A 24,000-nucleotide genomic window follows, 5' to 3' on the forward strand; every position below is an offset into this window, starting at 1 on the left:
TTTTCCAAGTCACCTCAACCACTGGCAGAATAAAGTTCACCTCCTTCTCCTTCGCGAATTCACATTCTTTCAAACTTATCGTTGTCTCTTTTGTAACCACTCTGCAAGGCATTTATGCAATGCTGTCTGCCGAGTGGGGGCAGGGAAGGACACTGCAATAACTTTAAATGACTAAGAATTCATGTTATTAGTCATGTTTTAACTCCCATCCCATTATGATTGTTAAAAGCTCTATAGTATTACAAACGGTTTGAAGAATAACCAATGTTACCTCATTAACTGCCCCGCCATGGATACCCGTGCTGATTCCACATTGTGTATTTGACCGCTTCGCACGCTGAAAAAACAAATTAACTCACTTCAGTTGATTCAGTGGACCAGAACTGTTACAGCTCTTAGTATTACTTAAGTGCCACCTAGCTATGATTCATATCCTCTCCATGTTACTTGACAAAGCAAACATTAAACAGCAAGTCACTGGGGTGGATCCAGGATTTGACGAAGGGGGGTTCGGATACCGCCAAAGACGGTAGCCCCTAGGGGGTCCGGGGGCATGCTGCCCCGGAAAATTTTTAATTTTAGAGCCTCTGAAATGCGATTTCCAGCGTTTTCAGGGGCAATTTGAAGTGGCTTAATTGCTCTAAAGTCACCTCCATTTTTGTGCTAACTACAGTAGCGTGGCTTTACGCAATGCCGGAATTGGAATGATTGGCAGATTTGGCATAAACTGTCACTTTTGGCGGGACATGTAAGCGTTAATAAGCAGTAATTTTATAGCTCAAGCGGACGTACTAGAGGCCATTTTCAACTAGGCACAAATTTGTCTTGTTTTTATTGCTGTTTTCGCGAACAGAGACACAAAGAAATATCATTTTCAAAATATATATTTATTAGCTGAGTTGGTTCACTTTTTTTTTAACCACGCATTTGTTATACGTTTTTACGTTCAGTTTAGGGAGTTCGACCGCACCACCCGAACCACCCCTAGATCCGCCCCAGAGTCAGACATTGAGGGAAAATGGCAAAACAGTCCAGAACTATGCTTAAGCATGGCCCAGTGTACCCTGGAAACTTTTATTTGCCTATGGGCAACAGGGAAATCTTACTTTTTGCACAAATAATTCATAGATTCATAGCTTTTGGGTACCCCACAAGTTTAGGAACAATCATTTAGCAAGCAAGTGTCTGTCAAACAAATGCTAGCAATCAGAATAAAATATCTACGGTGAGTGCGAAAAGAGGTTGTGGGTTTCAGTACAGCTCGGGCTACAAGTGTAGCTGCAGAGTAACGTATCTTTTGTGGGTAAAATTGTTATCAGATTTAGCCAGAATTTCCTTTGTCTCTTTAGAGTATTTATGGATAGGAAACAACGAAATTCCTGATAATTCAAACTAACACTGGTTTAATCTGAGAATGGATTTTACCTACAACATATCACATGGTGAAACAGCTACTTGTTCATAGCCATACAACTGCAGGGCCACTATAGATACAGATCCACATAGCTACATAATAACATGGAGAAATAGCTGGTAGCCAAGTGATCATGTTACTAGTAAAAACCAGGCTTAACTACATAGTGCAAGAATGCGCAGTGTTGGACAACAGCTGTGCCATACCTCCATTCTATACCCTCTTCTAAAGAGCCAAAGGTAGACGGTCTACTTTTAAGAAATGTTTGCATAGATGAAAGAGCTTCCATAGCGGTACCTGGAAACAACAAACATAGTTTCTATCACAGTTTTTTTCCACACTTGAAAAAAATCAGAGCTTGTGTATCGTTTTCATGTGCGATCTACATTAATAGCGTATTATTATGTAATTCATTTTCCTTTCCTTTTTTCTTTGCTTGCGGCCGTAAATCAGTATTGAAGGTAGAGTTGCTTAAAGATCAAAATTTGAAATCTCACTTGTTGCCTCTAATCATTCCCTACAGAAGTAGTGGGGAGAAGTTAATAAAATATCAAGCAAATTCATCTCAGTGATCATGTCTTTAATTCTCATGACCACTCTGTTTTACAAAGCATTGATATTACAAGGAGAAATTTGATGCTGATCACCCTTAAAGGGTTAAGGTTATTTTTACCTTCCACCACATCAATAACTGCCAGACCACTTAGAGATGGGCCCAACAACCCCTGAACTCCAACATGGACAGCTATTGCTCCACCCATGCTGAAAAATATACATGAACATAAATCTAACATTATAATTGTCACCAGAAGAAAAACCTTATGATTTGCAAGCATGCTCTCCAGTTGAGGGATATCATGAGAAGTCACATGCAAGCAGCATGCAAAAGAAGACGCAAGAGGGAGTCTCCATTTTTCCACCTCCCAGCTTTGCAGCTCACAGGTGCATTCTCTTTGTGACTGGCTTCATATTTTGCAACCTCAGAAAGAAGAAGTTTCTCACAGGGTTACATTTCATTTGAATCTTGTGTGAAAAAACAGGGTTCCAGTTTTCCGTGTCTGCTTTTCCTAATTTTTTAAAAACCTGGTTTAAGTAAACATGTTTAGTTAGTGTGAATTGGGCATAACTGACAGAAAACTAGTAATAATAAATTTTTAGTGTTCCTTGAAGACGGGGCATCATTACATGTAGTTGTGCATGGTGACATTACTTAGGATGTGTAGTATGTCTCTAGTCATACAAATGCTTACCTGTGGCCAACCAGAAGAATTTTCGGCCTTGAATCAACATCTTCATAGATCTTGTCCACAACATCCTTCACATCTCTAAAATTAGATCACAAACACAATAAAAAAGATTTAATAACCTCTGTTTCTTTGCATGTTATTCATTTAAATCAAAATTGAATGAGGTGTCTACTGGTCCTAATATCACCAAACACACCATCTGATCTCAGGAAGCTAATAAGGCTGCTTACATGTAATAGCAGCACATTGCAAGCAATGCCTTCCCTTTTACTATTTGGGAGAAAAAGTTTGTGTGCTAGATACTTCCTCATTGTTTTTCAATACTAATTTACATATCCAAAGGTAAGCTCACTGACGCGTTCTGATGAACTGAGGAAAGAAAATGACTGCTTGCAGTACAGAGTAGAAGAACAAAAAAATTTCGTTACACTTACTTTGCTAGGGTATCTGCTGATAAATTGTAATCATCTTCGGTCGTTGTGTCACCTTAAGGAATTAAGTACACTGCTGTTTACTACAATGTATATGTTACAGGTCAAAATTAAATTCAGATTAAAATTTTTTAACCTAGGTTGCTTCTCTGTTTCCTTTAGTCTCCTAGCCTTATTTCATGAATAATTAGGGTTAGGAGACACAAGAAATTGAGAATCAACCAAGAATAAAATATCTTAACCTGAACTTAATTTTTGCTTGTAACATATACATAGTCTCCCTAATCATCTCCCACTAAGGACCATTGTTACTATGGCTAATTCCTTGATGTATGCCCCACACAGAAAGTCTATGCTAACTAGATTCTGACCCCTGATTTCCCTTGCTGCAAGATCTACCATCATCATCATCATCACAATCATCATCCTCAAAAAAAATTTAAAGTGAGTAAACAACTTCACGCAAGTGCAATCAAACCAGAACAAGGATTCAGTGGTTCCTGGTATGGATTCGTCCAGAGCATCTTTTGCCTTTCCCCCAGATAAGGGTAAAAAAGGCTTTGTATGATATTATGGGGGTTGATGTAAAACATTATTTTATTCACTGAAGCATATGAGCGACCAGTTAACTTCTCGGTAATTTTAACTTTTTACAATACTCACCATGACCTCTTAGATCTATTGCCAAGATCTGACAATGGCATATTCCAGAGATTGCTTTCTGAAGGAAAAGAAATCTCCTGAGTTTAGGTGTACATATTAAGTTGTAAATACCTAATATACATTTAAATATATAACTGCACTTTTCTCCTTACATGCATTTTTGTATTAACCTTTGTGGTTATTCAATTAAGAATTTCATGAAATCTGGGATTTCTTTCAACTTAACTAATCAACAGATCGTCGACGCTTAAAATGTGTAAAAAAGTAATAACTCAGTGAGTCACGGAGTATAAACTTTGAATTATACTCACTGTAAAGACAGCCCATGATAAAGCAGAATGCCCTCCACCATGGAGCAACAGTAATAACGGTCCATTACTTCCAGCCTGGTAAACTCGAAATATCTTAAAACCACGTTAAGTAATTTTATTACATGTTGATTTTTAAATCGCAGTATTAAATTATGGTGAAATTCAGCCCAGTGACTTTCTAAACATGAAGACTTTAAAGAATAGTATAACTGACTAGTACAAAGATGAATTAGCAAATGTCTTTGAAGTTCATGGGGTCTTGCACGTAATTGTGAGTGCTACTGGCAACAATAGTTTAATACACATTTCTTAAGATTTTTACTGATTTAATTGGGAAGTAACCTGCATGGGAGGTCCCGTTTGCCCCTTACCTTTTGGCCTTTTTGTACTATTATTTGTTTTCGTTACTGTAACTATTTATTTAGAGAGACTCAGACCAATACAGTTGATAAAACAAAACAAAACAAAGTTTCAGTCTTTCCTCTCACATCTCTAGCTTTGTGTTTATGCATGCACATTTACTTGTTCAAAATAAAAGTTTGAGTGCACGAATTTTGTAACAAGTCTGCATTCAGTAACAGAATAGTACATAAGAGTCTACCTCGATCAACGAAGAAAGGATACATTTTTTTCGCTGACCCGAACATCTCTTGAAGTTTCGAAATACCCTTCCCACGACAGCGGCGTGTAATCTCTCTTCCGGCGAATTCCTCCAGAAGCACTGAATGAGGGAAAAAAAAAACAGATCAAACGGTGTGCAAGTCAGAGAAAATTGAATTATTTATACTTACAAATTACTTTTCCCTGGCCGTTTCGGAACAGAGGGTAATCCGCCGTACTTGTTTTTCAACGCTTCTCTGCGATATTCCGACATCTTGGCATTTTTTTTTTTTGCGGAGTTTTGTAATCAGGTATCGCAGGCGCAAAAGTTCATTTTGATTTTGTCACCTTGTCACGCAACTAAAAGGGAACCAGGCGTGGACTTGATCATTCGTAGAAAGAAGAAGAAGTGTCAAGAAAGGAATATAAGGTAGTTTACGTTTGTAAAGTCCTTTAGATATGCCCGTTTTATTAATTTAAAGCTAACAAAGCAACACAATAAGTCTCCCTGGAAGAATGGCTTTAACATGCTACACTTTGATACACGACATTGCATGACATGTTACAACCTTAGCGCGGTAAAAATATTCAAAACCTCCACATTCAGCATTCGTCTGCCATGAACCTCGTGCACCTAACGACTACTTTTGTTCTTGTAAATGTTTGTGTGGTAATTGCCACTGAAACAGCCAAAAAACCTCATATCTTGTTGATACTGGTTGACGATCTTGGCTGGAGCGATGTCGGTTTCCACGGGTCGAAAATTCGCACACCAAATGTCGACAAGTTGGCGAGCGATGGTGTCATACTGGATAACTATTACGTACAGCCTTATTGTTCTCCTACACGAGGCTCTCTTATGACAGGCCGATACCCAATACACACCGGTAAGATGGACCCAGCAGAGTCAGATGCAGGGCTGTGGGGTAAATAGACCTCTTTAGCGTGTATGTTTTGTTTCCAATTAAGGTCTCAGGGGAATTTTGTCCTTTCTCCTTTCATAAATTATGTGTACGTGAATAAAAAGAAATTGGGGACTGAAATTTGAGTTCTTGAGTATTATCACATGGCCTTTGGAAAAACAAAGCCTAGGTGCTAATGAGGTCTATTTTGATAATCGATAATAAAGTTAAAAGTCAGCGCTAGAAAGATCCAAGGCATTTAATAAACAAATGTGCTCTGTTGTTTTCATTCTTCTACTGGTCAAAGAGATGCAAATGAGTCTGAGGTATTTTCTGCCATCCTTGCCTGCACTCAGAGACCAAGTTATACTCTCCCCTCAGTCCCTCTCATCTTAATTTACTGGACTGGGAATAAAGCGAAAGGGCAAAAGTAGGACAATAATTATTGCACTATGGCCCCATTTTACTGCAACTACCAGAATGTTTCAGTTTGTTGTTTTCTTGTGCAAATTAAGGCTATTTGTTTATTAAACCTCTGCGGGATTGACAAATTTAAATAAGAAACCAAAAACCAAATGAATTCTGGTAGTTTTAGTCAAATGTCGTCATTGTGAAAAATAAATGGCCTATAGGGCGAATAGTGCGAAAACTAGTACACAGCAGAAGCAAACTGCAAGACTTTTCTTGGAGCAAAAATACCAGTATATGATGATTTGAAGGGGAAGTTTAGGGAAGGGAGAAGGGAGGTCTTATGGTTAGATCCATGTTATGGCATAATGGTACAATAATTATTATTATTGCTGTCCAAACAAGGAGTTCAGATTGGAATAGAAAACTAAGTACTGTAAAAATTATCAGAGATTAAAATTCATATTTTCTTGCAAGCTGAATGGTGTCATTATATGATCAATTTTCTGCTCTCTTTACAGAACTTTTAGATACTTTTAGTGCAGGTATATTTTGCTTCAGTGACAAGAAAGCCAGACTGAAATATCAACTAGGCAGTTTTTTTAGCCAGCCATACAGCATCTAGAGGAGATAACAACTACTAATGAACTCAGTATCAACACTCCTTAATTCAAAATTTGCCATGTCACTGACAATAGACTCATAAAACTCAGTAATCCCCATATTTACTGGCAATTTTTTTTTCAATTGATACTTACCCTAGATAGCGAATATGGTCAGAAATATCTCTCAGGAATCTGTGGCTTGTTCACTTCTCTCCAAGATTTTGATAATATTTCTTAGCCAATAATCTCATCTTTTTAATATCCAGATATATTTCATCTTCAAGTTAAAGACCGATAGACCGATAGGCAGAATTAGTAAGGATGATGAGATTTTCACAACCAAAGTATCCCATCATATATCTTTTGTAGTTAATTTTTCATCTCAGGTAATTATTGTTTTTCTTTTCTTTTTGGGTATGGTAATTAAATGTATGCTAGTGAAGTTGAAACAAAGGAAAAATAAAACTTACCTGAGATAAGAAGTTAACTACAACATATCTAATTGCGGCTTAGCCTCCAAAGATATGCCTCTTTTTAGTAAAACTAGTGGTCTATTATCAATCTGCATTCTGATTGGTTGAGCTACTACTAGGCTATATGTTATAGCCCCTAAAGTAGCGAAAAGCACCGGCTTTGAAAACCAAAACAATGGCGGCTGAATCGCGTTTTGCTAGCTAAAGTTGTTTTGTCTTGATATTTTTGACCAACTATATTTAGTTGGTTGGCCTTCGGGATCAAGGAATAATTGTTAAATATCATACTTTACCCTATAATTTCACCTACCTGTCTATTTTAATTTTACAGGTCTTCAGCATAGGGCAGTTCTATGTTTAACTCCTTTTGGCTTACCTCTACATTTTTCCACCCTTCCAGAAAAGCTACAAGAAGAAGGTAAGTAGTTTAAAGTACACCAAGATTGCGTGAGCATTAGGTTAACGGAGCATCTCTTTATTTCGTGTGTTTACTTCAGCAATCATCTGCTTCATAAGTTAAGATCTTCAGCTTCCCATCACACCCCGCACGTCACCTGGGTGAGGTTCAACAGAGATGATTAGGAATATTCAAGTCCAATGTAGAGGAGACATTGTTACATCACATTGCCATGGTATATCTGGATCTCAACAAGCCCTGGTCTTGCGGGAAAAAAAAATGGACAGGCATGACTTACCTGTGCACAATTATTGCACTCAGGAACCAAACGGTAGCCTGTGACTTTTTTCTGTCGTCTGACAGTCCAAAATTAATGACTGTCTCTGTCAAGAAAGATTGTTGAGTTCCAGAAATTTTGCTACCATGGTAACCTGCAGTGGCAGATCCAGACCTTCAGATAAAGGGGGGGGAGCAGTCATCCAGACCCTGAGATAAGGTGGGGGCTAGACTAAAAAAAAATTTTTGTCAGTCCTTCGGGCCTCAGTTTGGTCTAAAAATAAGGGGGGGGGGGGCAGCCAGGCCCTTCCCCTGGATCCACCACTGACCTGATGTCACACTTCTCCTCCCTATGGTCTTTGGACAGTAGAGGGATAAAACTTAAAGCACCTCAAGCAACGTTAATAAAGCTTGCTATGACAAAGATGTCTGCTTCATTAATATACCTTTGTACCTACAGGTTATAGAACCCATATCATCGGAAAATGGCATCTAGGACATCACACATCAGCGAGCCTTCCAACAAATCGAGGCTTTGACTCATTCTTTGGATTTTGCAATTATGGACGTGATCACTATAATCACACCCACGATGGCTTCCTGGACTTCTTCAGAGGAGAGGAAGTGACAAGAGAATATCACGGACAGTACTCTACACATCTATATGTAAAGGTAATACGGTCAAACCCGGCGTTAATTAATAGACACTGAAGGGGCCATAGAAAAAAATAAGAGAAAATATAAGAGTTTTCTTTCCCCAGGGACAAAGCAAACTGTCCATAATAATGAGGTGTCCGTATTAAGCGCTTGTCCCGCCCATAAAGGGGGGTTTGATAGACCTATTCGTCTTACTCAATGTTGTACCCAATTCAAACCCTTTGGGAATAAAACGTTTTGTTTCAGGAATTTCCAGATCATGTAAATGTGAATGGCACATTATAATGCAAATACAATACACAAAGAATCTTATCCCCGGGAGATTTGAATTGGGTAGAACACTGAGTTAGCCGAATAGGTCTATTGTCATGGAACATTTATTAAAATGTCGAAATTGCCTTTTGTACGTGTTTAAAACTGCGAAGAAGGTTCGTGTGGTGACCCTTCGGTGCAATGTATTGTTATTTTTTGTAGTAACCTCTTGAAAAGTGCAATAAATGAAAAAATCTAAAAAAAAAATCAGTTAGACATCTGACATTTGCGTCTCAAAAAGTTGTGAGTCCGTACACTTTACAACAGATATGAAAAAGATGGTAATAAATGATCGAAATGGTGGGTTTATATGCCTTCTTTCTTCATGAAATCAGGAAGCCAATAGAATTATCGCAGAACACAATTCATCTACGCCGCTGTTTCTTTACATGGCGTTTGAGAACGTCCACGACCCGATTCAAGCGCCCGACGAATATCTGAGAAAGTACAAGATTATTAAAGATAAAGATAGAAGAGGCTACGCTGCGATGATGGATGTAGTTGATGAAGCTATTGGGAATATAACGGCGGCGTTTGAAGAAAAAGGGTAAAGAAAAGTCATGTCGTTTATAATGTGATTGTTTTTTAAAAGGAAAGAGTTATTTGAGTTTAGCTGTGGAATCAGTGAAGCTTTTGCGTTTAAATGCTTATGGTTACCACGAAAAATTTGTGCCACGTGTTCACCACGTGCTCGACGACATGATTTTCCCGCCATTTTTTCATACCGTTTGTAATTCGTAAATTCTTATTTTTGAAATTTTTAATCTTAAGGTTAATTGAAAAGTTTGTTTTAGTTCAGAAGTCGCAGATAAAGTCAGAAGAGTGATTAAAAAAGTAATAAATTGACAGTAGAATTATTATTTCCAGAAGACTGGCAAAATTCTCCGAAATAAGCACCCAGTCTAAAACGTTTTTAGATCCTACTGATTCATAAATTGTGTTCAGTCATTGTGCTGTATTTTACTTTCCTTCATTGAGTTTCGTACAGTATGTGGAAATTTGAACTGTGCGCATATTTTTCACAACGGATCGCAAAATGCAAGTTCACATTGCTGAAGAACATTTTTTTTGTACAGCCTTCGAGATCTAATATAGCGGTTTTTAATTGACTTTCAAAGACAATTAAATTTCTCGCGCCAATTCTTTTATAGAGTGCTCGTAATAATTTTCGCTCACAACTTTTGACAGACTTAAGCTAACGATTCTTTCAGGGAATTCGTACAAAATGCTAAAAAAAACTTAGCCTCTTTCTAGATCTGACTTTTCAGTAACAGGGGTGCATATGGACTGGGCAAAACTAAGACAAGATGGTTCTTCATGAATTTATTTTCAAGATTTCAACTTGTTTAAAATATCACTTCTTTGTTGTTGATCCTCAGGTTATGGAATGACACACTTGTGATATTCAGTTCGGATAATGGAGGAGATCCTGTGAATAGAGGCTACAACTACCCTCTGCGTGGATACAAGAGAACCCTGTGGGAGGGAGGGGTGAGAGCGCCTGCTTTTGTTTATGGAAAGATGCTTAAACAAAAAGAAGTGATCGTCAAGGAATTAATTCATGTCACAGATTGGTACCCAACTCTCGTCCGTTTAACAGGTAATTGAAACTACTTCATAAACTAGTTAACGTAACTTTAAGCAAGATTGATCAAGCGCACTGAAGCTTCATTTTAACATCTTTACACTAACAAATCCCACAGAACAACTTATCATAAGAAGTCGATCCACACAAAGGGCCAAAGGGCATTCGGCAGGTAATTAACTCTTTTCAAGAGTTGGCTATCGAATGGATTTGTATCAGTCCAGTAGGCAATTCGTGAGAGGAGCACCCTTCTCCCCCCACCCCCCTCTCCCCCGCCGGTTCGGGTAGGAGGTGACTCGGCATTCCCCACTCCAGACGAGAAGTGGGTAGTCGTGCGTATGCGCGCAAGTATGTCTTGCGAGAAGGCTCGACGAAAAACGCTAGAATTAATAACAGGTATACTCTTTCTCTCCTTTCTCTTTAGGTTACCGTTCTAACAATAAATCACTATTCGCCACTCCATCAGTGATAGGGAGAATGGACACAAGCTGTCGGCGCGACGATTTGTGGGATCTTTGCATTGACAAGCGCGTTTTATGATCGGTTACTAATGCTTTTCCACCCATGCTATCCCATAAATCTTCGCACCGAAGGCTTGCGCCCTTTCTCCGTGAAAATTTATGGAATGAAAATTGAATAGGCTCATATAGGCTATCTTCAACTAATTTCTAAGGTGGTACCATGGACTCTGGTGATATTCCAGTAGACGGCTTTGACGTTTGGGACACCATTGCAAAGGGAGCACCTTCACCCAGAACTGAAATCCTCCTAAATATCGATTTTCCTGAGAAAAGGCCTGGCCTTCTTCTCACCTATGACACGTGGTACACAGGAGCGGCAATTCGTGTCGGCGACATGAAGTTGTTGATGCATGTCCCCAATGCCACTTGGTACCAAACGCCAGAGGATGGCGGGATTGCCCCACAGATGGAAGACATTTGGGTAACAGCGTGATAATTCATTCCCCCGTCCCCCCACCCCGCGACCTCCTGCCCCCCTACCACTACCACCCATTTTTCTTTCTTTACTACAGAAGATTGATCACCCGTTACGATTTTAACCTGAGGGATTACCACACTGTAGAATGTTAAATGGTTAATCGAGCAATTTAACGTAAAAACGTTTGAAAATTAGCAGGTGGAAGTAGACAGCCTTGAAATACAAAATATTAGGGGTTTTTTTCTCTTAAATGAAAAAAAAAACAATGGCTACTCGCAAGGCACGAGGCGGGGGTGTGTTTCTTTCAGACTAGCAAACCTCATAAAACCTGGCAGCTCCTTTCTGGGTCTTCTATTAAGTCTCACTCTCCATATTCCACACTCGCTCCCGTCTTTTCGTTTGAAGACTTTTTCGTTTTCGTATGAACAACATAAAAATTCAGTCAACTCTCTTTAAGACGGACACCTTCGGGACCGGCCCGACTGTCCGTCTTAGAGAGGTGTGCGGCTTATAGAGAGTCGAGATTAACGTGACACCAGATATTATAAGCGAATAAAAATGAACCCATTCGCAATGAACACACTTCTGTTTACCTTGTACTAGACAGCAAAAACTGGAACATTGTAACAGAAAAGTGGAATCATTTTCTCATCGTTCAATGCACATTGCACATCACTTTGTACGACTTGTTGTTTAAGCTCCCGGGGGGGGCGGGGGGACTCCCATATGAAACAGACGGGGATGCTCGTCGGAAATTTGGAATTTAACCCCTAAAGGAGACCATCTGGGCGTGACTCAAGCTTTTTGTGACCCCTAAAGGAGACCAATCTGGGCGTGGCTTAAGCAAATTTTGACCCCTAAAAGAGACCGCTTAAAAACACACAAATACGACATGCAATGAGTTTTAATGATATAAAGACATAATCATCGAATGCTTTTATCTAAAAGTAGTTTTAAAAGCATTGTCACAGAGGTAATGCGGTAAACATAACAACTAAAAAGACAATTTGACTTCTGTTTCTCTTCGCGTAATTCTGTGTTTCTTCGCGGAACCCTAAACGAGACCTTGGCGCCTTAAAATATTGGCGCTTTGCCCGGAACACCCTAAGCGAGACCAAAATCCAAAATTTACACCCCTAAGCGAGACGACGAGCATCCCCGTCTGTTTCATATGGGATTCCCCCCATCCCCCCGGGTTTAAGCTGCAAAGGAGAAATTTATCAGCATAAGTCCTTTATGTGTTTTTGACTCCTTCTTTCTCTGTTTCTCTGTCAGGATCAAAAAACAAACATTCTAGAATTGGCTCTTTTCAACATATCCGCTGATCCGACTGAACGACACGATTTAAGCCACAGACATCCTGATATTGTGCGGCAATTAAAGGCTCGCATACATGAATATCAGAAAACCGCTGTTCCACCCGGAATCGTACCAGATGATATAATGGCGTTAGTTTTTGCCTTGAAAAATAAAGCTTGGGTACCCTGGAGAAACACATGCAATGTGAGATGAATTCAGTGTTATTTCAACCAAGCTTTTGCTAATAGTCATTACAAGAACTAGTCTCGAGCCCAGTGTTGTGGATGCGTGGCACAGGGCACTGGAGTTCACCAGAACAACCATAAGTGTACTGGGGTATTAGACAGTCAGCAAGTGTTGACACGTTTATTAAACTTAGGTTAATCTGACTATTTAAAGCACTTGTGGTGAAAACTACAAAAGGGAATTTCGAATCTCACAAAAAAAAGAAGGTGAAAACTATTAGCACAAGTTACATCCGATATTGACTCCATAAACACCTACTAATTATGAAAAAACATAGGCACGTTTAACGTGCATGAGCTATTTTGAATGCTTATGTGTAACCGTCGTACCAAGAATCTACCCTTGTCACGTTAAATTTTAGACTTGTTCGGGTATTGCTATGAAAGTAGTAAAAACGACTGAAAACGCGAAACGTTGTGTACAGCTGAGTCAATTCTCATGCTATAGATTCACTTTTCTTCGTCTTTCCTTCAGACATCTGGTGCAAATTAATTAAACAAATAGTGATGGTACAATGAATATCAATATCACTTTCAGTACTGAAGCACACAGTACCAACTCCGTGATATGACCAGTACCTTAACATACACATAGCCATATCACCTGGGCAATGGCAGTCATGAACAGCTGTTTTCCCCGTTTTCTTCCTCATTAGGACTCATCAGCATGGCATAGCCCCAGGTGAGAGGTCTCACTTAGATTGCGATCATCAATGCCGCTGTTTACTGCTGAGGTTAGTGCAAACGCCAGCCCCACCGTATACATGTGGTAGCTGTTTGCCGGGAACTTTAAAACAGTTCTCTCACCTGGGGCTAAGCCATGCTGCCGAGTCCTAATGAGGACGATACAGCTGTCCATGGCTGCCACGGGTGATACGGCTGTGCGCATGCGTAAGGTACTGGCCATATCGCGGTGTTGGTAGTATGTGCTTCAGTGCTTATAAAATAACTATTTCAGCGTCGATGTCTTTAGTTTTACAGTAAGCGTATTTGTGGCGCCTATCTTACCCTGACTATTGTATAAAATACCGAAGCTACACAATATTCTAGTGTGACAGCTTTGTGAATTATTTACATATTGAGTCGATAGAGAAGTTGAGAGGGTAGCTTAATTAGCCTGAATTTCATCTGTGCTCCTCGAGTGGCAAACTCCCGAGATAGTCTCTCTCAGAAGTCTGCAAAACAAGGAGACGGCTGAAATACTGCAGGCTAGGGTTCAATTTCACGTATTTGATCTTTCTTGAGGCAAGGACAGCCAGTCTCATTCCACTAAAAACGACTAGCCTCTTAGGATCATTTGTCTCATAAGGGTACATTTCTGGACACTCGCGGATTCAAGTGCCATATTCATGCCAAGGTATTCCAATCCTCGTCAATGCCAATTTTTTGTTCTTTCTATCCCACTTTTTACAGCTCATTGAGTTCTTAATTTTATGGATGTCTCACTTATCGCTATTGAAGCTTTTTGTCGTTGACGATCGCAACTAGTACAAAGATAGTCAGAGCTTTGGCGTCCCTTGTTTTCAGTTTGCACGTGTTGCGTGCCTGGTATTGTTCGCAATATCGGGTGTATTTACTTTCAGTTTGAAAGAGTTCCGCTTTAATCTTAGGCCGATGATGCAGTAACGAACTGGTGAGTAACGATGAATAGCGAAATAACTTCACTAGCGTAAGACTATACAAGCATTTATCATGTTAATTAAGTACATCTTTAGTTTTTATTGATACACTATATTTTTATGTTGTTGTCGTGTTGTGGTGTGTTTTGTTTGGTCTCTAGAGTCGGTACACACTAGGCGACAAGTTGCAGCAACATGTCGCGGCGACACGTTGCAGCGACAAATCGCTTCGTGTGTACTGGAGAAATTTGTGAAAATCTTTGTCGCTGCAACAGAATTTGTCGCCGCAACAAGTCGCGCAGATTCAGTCTGATTTGATTTTTTGCGACTTGTTGCAGCGACAAAATTCTGTTTCGGAGACAAAGATTTTCACAAAAATTCTCCAGTAGACACGAAGCGATTTGTCGCTGCGACGTGTCGCCTCACCTTGTTGCTGCAACTAGTCGCCCGACCTGTACACATGGAGTGATCTGTCGCCGCGACGTGTTGCAACAACTTGTCGCCTTGTGTACCGACCTTACGTGTCTGAACCGTTGTACTCTTTTCGGTGAAAGACGGCAGTGAGGATTGAATAATGATGTGTCAGATGCGCTAGCTTACAAATACGCAGAAATTATTATGTTATAAATTATATATATGCAAACGATTCATTTCGTCAAGCTTACAAAATACAAACGAGCGTGGAGACTTGAAGAGAACGACGGTAAGATAGCCTTTAAAAGGCACATCAGTCGACTTGTCAGATCACAGTGGTCCCAGGGTTTAAGAAATATGTTTAAAAAAAAAAACAGTAAAGCTACAAAAACCATTAAGAACAACAACGAAGATGGACAGATACATTGCGTTAACGTTTAGCTTTAGTGAACAAAAGCGACCGTAACATCATTTCGAAAAATTGATCGACTACAATTTCATTGCTAAGTTTTCTACTGACGTAAATGTAACATAAAATCGTCAGAATCGTGTTTCTTGAAACTTCCGGGTAGCGCTATGGGGCATACCTGTAGTTAGCGCTGTGAAATAGCCGGTATTTATGATACTAATTCTCGTCTAGATGAAAATCTGCGTATTTTATAATGAAGAACTGATTTTATATATTTAGAAGGCATCTCAACGAATACGCAACCAAAGGCAAATTTTAATCCGAACCATGCCCGTTATGCGTGAGCAAGCTTTATTCGCGGAGAGTTGAAGGCGGTGTCAATTCATCTGGAACACCCCGAAACACCGAAAAATATCCACGATGACCTCCTGAGAGGAAGCAAACTGATAAAAAATACAAATTGAAATAACTGAATGAATAAAGAAATAAAGTGCCTAACCCTAATAACCTTAATAGAGAGGAGAAGTGTGACATCACTTTGCCATGGTAGCAAAAAGATGTGCAGCACAACAATAAAGAGCTTAAACACGGACCGTGCGTATAAAACAACCTTTGCCCTGGGCGAGCCGCCACTCATTTGAATCGAGACACCATATACGTACATACATACATACATACGTTTATTCAAAGCATTTAAAAACAAAGATACATATATACAGAGAATGCTTTGAAAAGGGAGTTTAAGAAGTTAGCCCTATGTAAAAAACTCCCAAAAGAAAAATCTTAAAAATATTCTAATATTAAAATGTAATGTTAAAAATGTACGTTTAAAATGTACGTATTGTTCGCAATGTCAGGTATTTACTTTCAGTTTTAAAGAGTTCCGCTTTATTCTTAGGCCGATGATGCAGTAACGAACTGGTGAGTAACGATGAATAGCGAAATAACTTCACTAGCTTAAGACTATACAAGCATTTATCATGTTAATTAAGTTCGTCTTTAGTTTTTATTTTATGTTGTAGGATAAGTCCGTAGGATTTCTCTTGTTACGAGATTTTGCCCAGTCGTTAAAAGTGTAACCTTAGAGCGACCCTTCATTTACGCAAATTGATTCGGATTGAAAACATTGGCTTCGCCCCAAAACAGCCAAAACTCCATAATTCGGCGTATAACTATTTGTTCTGTTAGTTTACACACTATTGATGTTGGTAAAATCTGACGGTAATTGTTTCTGCAGTTTTTACTGCCCTTTTTAAACAAAGGTGTTACATCGGCGCATTTCCACTTGCTAGGCAATGGCCAACAGCGAAGGACTTATTGGTTATGTTCATATAGATGGAGAGAGAGCCGATGCACATTCCCTCAAGATGCGCGGCGACAAACCGTTAGGCCCAGGGGACTTGTAAACATTTAGATTCTTTAACAGCTTTTCAAGCTCGTTAACGGAACAATAGATATTAGAGAGCTTAGGAGTGACAACATAGTCAAAATTAGGAAGGTTATCGCAATCTTCGGATGTAAACAACGAAGAGTACAACTGATTCATACTTTGGGCAATGCTGAGGTCGTCTGTCAGAGTTACTCCATCAACAAGAAGGGAGATAAAATTATTAGTCCCCTTACGCGCAGACTTAACGAAACTCCAGAACGATTTAGGATTGTTGTTTTCCTTTAACTCCTCGGCCAAGTTCTTAATATTACTCCGCCTCGCTAAATTGCACGCTTTTTTAACGGAGTTATCTAAGTTCCGATATTTGATCCAAATCTGTTCCTTTCCTGACTTTTTGGCTTTCCTATACAGCGATTTCTTTTTGCGACAAAGACTCGAGACCACAGCTTTTCAAGTAGCAAGAAACACTGTTGGCCGTAGCCCTGCTCAGGCTGGAAATAAAGATTAATAAAATCATTTAATTTTTCCTTTTAAAGTGCTACTGTGATCAAATCAAGCATTATTTGTGTTTTACGATTTTTAGAATGTTTGATAGCTAATAAATACACATACCAAATTTGAGATCCTAGTTCTCACTGGAAGTCCGATTTTCTAAGCCGTGTTTTTCTTCAGTGGCGGTCCGCCATTACCGAAACTAAAAATGTCCGAGCAAAAGGGGAGGGATTGGATCGAGGTCGACGGGGTTGCCTGTGACGTCATCTTATCCCCAGAGGCTGAAAGAAAAGTTCTTCTTGGTAACTCTTCTTGGTCAGTTTCATCGAGCAAAGATGCCCTTGTTGCTACGTTGTCCAGGACTGCAGCAACAGTCTCCAATCCGAAAAAGGGAATTTCTTTGCACAGGCAAAAGAGCGCTGTGGAACGCATTTTTCGAACGTGCAGCGAGAACTTCAACCTCAAGGAGCTCTGTATTAATTTCACGTCCGATTGCTTCGAGAGGCAAGTTCACGTAAAAGACGCTGCAAGAACGTAGAAGAGGAATTCCCGGAGCAAATCCAACTATTTGTAAAAATAACGTACCTGGCAAGTGCAGTGTCATGTCCGCGAGAAGCCGGCTTATGGTGAGTTAACACTCATAGCCCTTTGACTCTTGCTTTGTGGGATCGTGTCATAATTTTCAGTTTGGAGCCGGGATAGAAAGGGCAAGATACAAATCATTAGTACGGTTTTTTTCGAAAACACAAACTTAAGTTATATACACACTGACGGAGAAATAAACAGAGATGTCAAGAAACGATCGCCCAATCTAGTATTTTGTTGTGTTTCGCGTAACTTCGCGGCGGTAAAAAATGTCGACCGAAAATTAGAAAAGGGGCTAATTTTTTAGTAGTCTGTTTTGGTCGTATTCGCTGCAGCCGCTGAACTCGTAAAAATCATTTATGGATACTGAACTGTGAAATCTTAGTTGACAATGAAATCATTGATTCAGTCTTCACTTTTCTGTAGGTGCAGTTCAGTGATCACTTTCCAGTATGTGAAGTTCAGTAAGACGCTCAATGACCACACAGTAGTTCAATAACCATAGCAATAGTTAAAAAAAAAACGTATATTAAAGTTGTTTAGTCTCTGTATTTTACTTTATTTAGACATTGTTCCTATTTTACAGTAAGTGATCGTAAGTATCACTGTTCAAAATTATCTTGCCTTGAGGCCTGCTAGTTCAGTTTTCATTTTCCTGTAGGTGCAGTTCAGTCAAGACAGAATAATTATATAGTTCAATAACCATACAGCTAGTAGTACAATAACCATAGCAGTAGTTCACAAATGGCACAGTTTCCTTTCATTGTAGGTAATTATTTGAGGGGGTTAGTTTGTTCAAACCACTTCCATCTTTATATTTTATTTAGACATTGTCCCTCCATCATAGCCAGCCACGTCAAGTGCCATTGTTCAAAATTTTCTTGCCATGGGGCCTGCTGCTAGTTTGATATTTTTCCTCTTGCAGTGCTAGTATCTGGTCATAGCTTTACAGTGGAAATGCTTCCACTTGGTTATGTTTATGAGTAGTGTTGTTTCTCTAGATCCTGTTATCATTTTGGTTTGTTCCAAAAATTAGGCTGGTGGGTGGGGCCTTCAGCCTTGGATTTTATGATCATTAATTTGTATTTTGCGATTTATTTTGATAGAGTGCTCCAACTCCCTTTTCATCTTTCAAGTGTTATTTTTTGATGTTATAATTATTTAATGATAAGGGGTAAAGGGTACTCTTTGATTTATTTTGATTACTGACTGGTGTCACTTCAAATACTTTCTCATTTGGAAATCCCTCGAAGATGGTGAGAAAAAGGCTTGTAGTACATGATGCAAGAAGTGCTGCATTGACAAGGGATGTTTCTTTTGATGATCTTCTAATAAAGAGTATTACTGCTGATTGCTACATAAAGAAAGCCAGTTAAAGAAGCAGAGGGTGAAGGAGTTGGAAAGGACGATATGGAGTGACATATGAAAAGACTACATACAATAGGAAAAATTTTTGAAGAATTATTCATCCTTTTCCATTGTCTATATAAATGCATTTTCTCAAAAGAGTTATTCCCTTTTTCATTGACTGTATAATTATGTACAATTTTTAAAACAATCTGTAACTGTTTTTTACTCTTTTCTGTTTGGTATTCATGTGATTTTTATTACATTTTCTTTTTAGGCTTTTTCCTTTTTTCACGGAACCAATGTATATATACACTTTCTTAAAAGAAGAGGGGACTGTTTTTTTACTTTTATCTGTCTGGTTTACATATTACTCATCTGCCTGTGCCAAGATATGGTTAGCCAAGGGGGGTAGCTGCCCAGCCATAAGTTGAAACTGTGCATCCAACCACCTTGCCTCAATGACCGCAGTTTTTATTTGTTTTGTCTTTCTTTGGAGAGCCTTTTGTTTTTCCTCCAGCTCCTGCTCTTCCTTTTAAATCTTGCATCACCTCTACTCCATGTAACAAACTTTGAAGTATAGTTCTTTGATTGATAACCTTGTAAACGTATGCTCATGTGTGCAGCCTGTCAGGAAAAACCTTATGTTATCTGAGGAGGAAACCTGAACCCTCCCAAAAGCAGAGCCACACACTTAACATGAACCTCGAGGGAGAGAGGTTGAAGTAAAATAACAAACTATTCTTAAAACTGTGAAAGCTTTGAACCCAGAAGTCATTTCATAAGAAGGTTGTATCACGTCAGTTATAATGGTATTTTTAAATTAAAACTGGTTATTGACCTGATTGGTGAATTAAGTTGTCATGTTATTGGTTCTACAAAGAGAGAAAAGCAAATAACAAATAAACAGGTCTTTTCACGGCTTTCAACTTTTGACATGGGCAAGTTAAGCAAAATCTGTTGGAAAGAGTGCCTTTCAGTCAGTACAATTGCCAAGTTTGAAAGTGATCTGTTGGAAACTATACAACAAGTATTCATCAAAATTGCAAAATTTTACAGACATTAATTGTATGGTGGGGGACACAAACTTTCCCCCACCATACAAACGTCTGAGTGTAAATTTTTGCAACTTTGCAGAGCTCTATCTTCCCTCACTTAGGACCTAACACTTTTAAACTAGGCAGGTTAACTGTTAGACTTGCTACAAGTCGACCTCTCATAAGTTCTTAGTGAGTGCGAAGCAAGCTTCAACAAGGTCACACAGTGGCCAACCAGGAAAAAAAATGTAAAGGACTTTTAGAAAGTCTAGTTAACTGTATTGTAATGTGTTCATTCCAGTGGTGTTGACAGATTTTCCCTAAATTGTCCATGTCAAAAGCTGAAAAAAACAACGTGGCTCACTGTAGAACCAATAACATTGCCAGTTAATTGACCGATCAGGTCAATGATTGTCTATGATTCATCATCTTCAAAGCCATGATGTTCCCCAATTTCACTTGGAAAGCTGTCCTTATTGCTTTGTAAGCACAACATGGGTATGGATAAGGCTTGGAACTTCCAACAAAATCCCAAACAAGTCAAGTAAATTGTCTGTAGAACACTGATCGGAGAAACCTATACAGAAGTAAAAAATATGTACTCAGTCCATCCCCAGTTTGGTCTTTTCTACTTGTTTGTATGCTGGACTGTTTGATTTTGTTTTTTATTGTACCTTGTTCTTTCTCATCATGCAGTAAGGTAAATGGTGTACACTCCTTGTTTTATTTTCTTTATTTTATATAGGAGTTTTGGGCCAATTATAGTAATTTTTTTCAGGGTTCTAGAAAATTAATAAGAAAAAAAATAAGTCTATACTGCTAGGAGTTTATATTTTCTTCGTCAACAAGGGTTTGAGTATAATTCAACCTTATTTACCAAATAAATAGATATTTCAGGTTCACCTACAAGACACCCAGGTGAACAACATATGACTTCAACAACTACAGCAAGAGGACGAATAACAACAAAATAAACAACAAGGAGTGAATAAATTACTCTGATTCCGTTTTAAGACCTTGAGTGAACAAATTTCGGTAACTTTTTCCAGTTTTCGTCTTCAGATTAAGCGATGCAACTTGAAGAAGCCACCGGTTCAGGCAAACATCCTGAAAACTGGGATGATTGATCTTGATGAAGAGTATTAAATGCAGTCACCTTCCCGTTCTACTTTACCCATACTTCCCTTACACGGTCCATTTCTTTGCAGCAAATACACTCGTCCGTTTTGGTAGTGATGGGACCTGATGGCGACGGACCAGTTCGAACAAGTGCACTTAACAAACAAAAAGAGACATGTGCTCCGTTCAGTATTGTTTTTATTTCACAGAGTTAGAGAATTTAGATACTTGTACTGGGTTCCCTTCTGCTGTCAGCAAATTACATCACAACAGAAACGCAGTACGATGAAAAAAAACAAAAAACGACAAAAAAACTTAATCGGAGTAATGCCTACCATGCGCCTATTTCACCAGTAAAATGTCTTTGGAGCTCGAGATTACGATCTTCTTCAAGAATCACGCTTTCCTCGAATGCGGCGGCTGCTTCTACGGTCGCGTTTGGCTCCAAATCCTCATCGTACGGGATAAAAGCAGTTCCATTGCCGTCCAAAATATCTTTCTGTTCGACTGTTTTAAATCAGATCTGTCTTTCGAAGAAATGGATGAAGAACACGGAACAGACGACAACACAATAACACGCTAGAAGTAGTTGTAGCGAGATGGTGGTGAGTTTTGGGGATAAGATGACGTCACAGGCGACCTCGATCCAATCCCTCCCCTTTGACTCGGACATATGTTGTTTATGTAATGGCGGACCCATTTTTCCCACTTTCAGACATCTTTCTTGTGGGAACCGCTTCGTCAGATTGGTCTGAATTACATTTTTTCGTGAAGTTATAAGTCCAAACATTAAGTTCGAGCCCAAAAATTTCGTTTAGAAAGACTGCGATTTTCGTCGCAGTAGCACTTTAAACTCCGTAAATAACAAACGATGATCGGCTCTAGTCACCTTTGTCTTCGCCCAAACGACTTCAGGTGAGTGGATTTTCCATACATTTTTGTTGCGTTAGTGTCTGTATTTGTGTCTTTTTTTTTCCCCATCGCTTCGGCAAGAAAGCGCACAGAATCAACGTAGCTTCTGTTTTAATTTGTCCTTTTTACAGATTACTGTCAAGATCAAAGAAGACGAGAGGGAAAATTTTCTGGAACTTCTTCGCAATGCTACGCCGGTCTGCGAAGTGGTTTCCACAACGAAGGTCAACGGCCGGTCTTCAAAGCCGATTAGTGCGGTAAAAGATCATGTGGCAATTTGAGGAGTTTCCGACAGAGTATTACTTTTTCAATAAAGATGATTGTTGAGATTTAAGTTACAATGTTCCGGGAGATATACTGCGAGACTGCGTCTCTTATTTTTCTTTGCAAATTTACTAAAGCCAAGCACGCGAGCCGCGATAAACGAGGGCGCAAGCCCGAGAAGAAAAAATAAGGCTCTAAACCCTTATTGTTAACATAACGTCGTAGTTTCCAATCGCGCTGGCTGGCTGCAAGCAGTCTATCCGGGGGATAATGCAGAAAAAAAAGGTATCAGCATATAAGCTTTTCCGTCTTTTTGAGTCAACGCAATAACTGGCAAAAAATTGGTCTATAAACTTCAGTTTGTTGCTTTTCTGGTTTGTCTTTGCGTATAACCTGTAACTGTATAAAAGTTTACCGTAAATAAATGTGATCATGAAAGGAAAGTTAAATATCGATGAAATATCTGTTTTAACAGATACTAAATCGAAAAGACTTCTCAAGCTTTCAGTGTAGATTACCGAAGCTCCCTCCGGGTGACCGGAGAAGGGAAGTGATGGGAGACAAAAATGATGACTATTAAGATGGATCTCATGTACTCTGGTAAAAACGTTTTAGAAATAGCGCTTTGTACAAAATTACTGTTATCTTCGCAGTCTTCGAAGGATATATGTAATAAAATAAAACGTTAATAAATTTAAATGCAAGAGATGAAAGCGAATTAGCTATGCAGTTACATGTAAATATTAATAAAATGAGACATACATCTTTGTGATTTTACTTACCTTTTTAATTTATTGAAGTTTGTAAATTGCATTGATGTAAGGCGTGCAAGAAGTATTTCCGGCTGTTTCGCCGGCGTCCTGTGGTTTTTCCAGTTTATTTTCTGGTTTGTACCGCTCGGTTCTTTGTAAGACGTGCGCTCACCATGCATGTTTAGTGTTGCCGAACTATATTCCATGCGTGCCACCCTTATCCAGTAAAACTATTAAAAATGAAGTCTTAATTAGAGAGAGCTCATTCCTTTCTGTTTCTATTCACAGTTCTCAGTGATGACCACTGACTGCTTATTGGAAATTTAAGATTTAAGTCCTTATAATTCGGCAATTGCTGCTGGTCCGCTCATCACCCTCTTCCCTTCTAGCCATGTCATTCTATACCAAGAAGGAGCTGGAACTCAGTCCATCACCAAATCTTTATTATAGCTCAACACGGACTTGTGAAGGTGAACAGATGGGATCATTATCAGCAGCTTACCAAAGGGTGTTATATAAATTTAATAAATAGAAATACGTAACTAAGTGAGTCGAGGTAACTTAATGACTACCTATTTCAAAGTAATGTAAATCCCTTCTAGTAACTCTCTTCCTGCCCAATTGATCTTCCTCCCCTTTTTATTCATTTTAAAAATTATAACAAGGCTTGATAGACTAGTCTTCATACAATTAACAGCATTTATATTTTTGACGTTGAGTGAGAATACAGTGCTGTTTCAGTAGCACCATGTTTGTTTATTTTATTGTAAAAGAGATTGATATCTAAAATAAATCTTCCTTTTTTGGGGGAAACCCACCAAACCACCTGTACTACGATGTTATTTTCATGTAAAGGATTTTGCCATTACTCCTAATAATAATAATAATAATTTTAT

General features: G+C 38.9%; 3 protein-coding genes and 1 long non-coding RNA gene across 8 annotated transcripts in view; 2 read left to right on the forward strand and 2 right to left on the reverse strand.

Annotated features, from left to right (window-relative positions):
- LOC140947896 (protein phosphatase methylesterase 1-like) overlaps positions 1 to 4,981 on the reverse strand; it is a 9,384-nt gene extending 4,403 nt beyond the window's left edge. For both annotated transcript variants that reach the window (XM_073397113.1, XM_073397112.1), the window contains exons 1-9: positions 4,858 to 4,981; positions 4,691 to 4,787; positions 4,067 to 4,159; positions 3,756 to 3,813; positions 3,096 to 3,147; positions 2,665 to 2,739; positions 2,088 to 2,176; positions 1,621 to 1,711; positions 272 to 337 (exon numbers count right to left, since the gene is read on the reverse strand). In XM_073397113.1, the coding sequence (XP_073253214.1) occupies positions 272 to 337; positions 1,621 to 1,711; positions 2,088 to 2,176; positions 2,665 to 2,739; positions 3,096 to 3,147; positions 3,756 to 3,813; positions 4,067 to 4,159; positions 4,691 to 4,787; positions 4,858 to 4,940 (704 nt within the window). In that variant the 5' untranslated portion in view covers positions 4,941 to 4,981. The remainder of the gene's footprint in view (positions 1 to 271; positions 338 to 1,620; positions 1,712 to 2,087; positions 2,177 to 2,664; positions 2,740 to 3,095; positions 3,148 to 3,755; positions 3,814 to 4,066; positions 4,160 to 4,690; positions 4,788 to 4,857) is intronic.
- A 304-nt stretch (positions 4,982 to 5,285) lies between these two features.
- On the forward strand, positions 5,286 to 13,345 carry LOC140948125 (arylsulfatase B-like). The gene is made up of 7 exons (XM_073397352.1): positions 5,286 to 5,553; positions 7,386 to 7,472; positions 8,188 to 8,399; positions 9,032 to 9,243; positions 10,076 to 10,296; positions 10,955 to 11,223; positions 12,496 to 13,345. Exons 1-7 carry the CDS (start codon positions 5,286 to 5,288, stop codon positions 12,730 to 12,732), a joined length of 1,506 nt encoding a protein of 501 aa, XP_073253453.1. The 3' UTR covers positions 12,733 to 13,345.
- Positions 13,346 to 16,049: 2,704 nt separating this feature from the next.
- Positions 16,050 to 24,000, forward strand: part of LOC140947534 (uncharacterized) — a 39,946-nt gene continuing 31,995 nt past the window's right edge. For all 3 annotated transcript variants that reach the window (XM_073396667.1, XM_073396669.1, XM_073396668.1), the window contains exons 1-2: positions 16,050 to 16,127; positions 23,393 to 23,574. In XM_073396667.1, the coding sequence (XP_073252768.1) occupies positions 23,496 to 23,574 (79 nt within the window). In that variant the 5' untranslated portion in view covers positions 16,050 to 16,127; positions 23,393 to 23,495. The remainder of the gene's footprint in view (positions 16,128 to 23,392; positions 23,575 to 24,000) is intronic.
- LOC140947535 (uncharacterized) lies at positions 19,124 to 22,030 on the reverse strand. 2 transcript variants are annotated; one of them, XR_012166983.1, is made up of 3 exons: positions 21,512 to 21,827; positions 21,214 to 21,331; positions 19,124 to 20,634 (listed from the first exon to the last, which is right to left on the reverse strand). It is a non-coding gene; the product is annotated as an uncharacterized lncRNA (long non-coding RNA). The 2 variants fall into 2 exon arrangements; XR_012166982.1 differs by having other exon boundaries at positions 19,124 to 21,331; positions 21,512 to 22,030.

This window comes from Porites lutea, chromosome 9 (genome assembly GCF_958299795.1).
Source record: "Porites lutea chromosome 9, jaPorLute2.1, whole genome shotgun sequence".
Classification (NCBI taxonomy): Eukaryota; Metazoa; Cnidaria; class Anthozoa; order Scleractinia; family Poritidae; genus Porites; species Porites lutea.

What these genes read in the sequence shown, in the direction of transcription:
- LOC140948125 (XM_073397352.1), top strand. Translation starts at nt 5,286, where the DNA reads ATGAACCTCGTGCACCTAACGACTACTTTTGTTCTTGTAAATGTTTGT. An exon ending in GCGGCGTTTGAAGAAAAAGG is followed by an intron (nt 9,244 to 10,075) that starts GTAAAGAAAAGT and finishes GTTGATCCTCAG; the next exon opens with GTTATGGAATGACACACTTG. An exon ending in AACTCTCGTCCGTTTAACAG is followed by an intron (nt 10,297 to 10,954) that starts GTAATTGAAACT and finishes CTAATTTCTAAG; the next exon opens with GTGGTACCATGGACTCTGGT.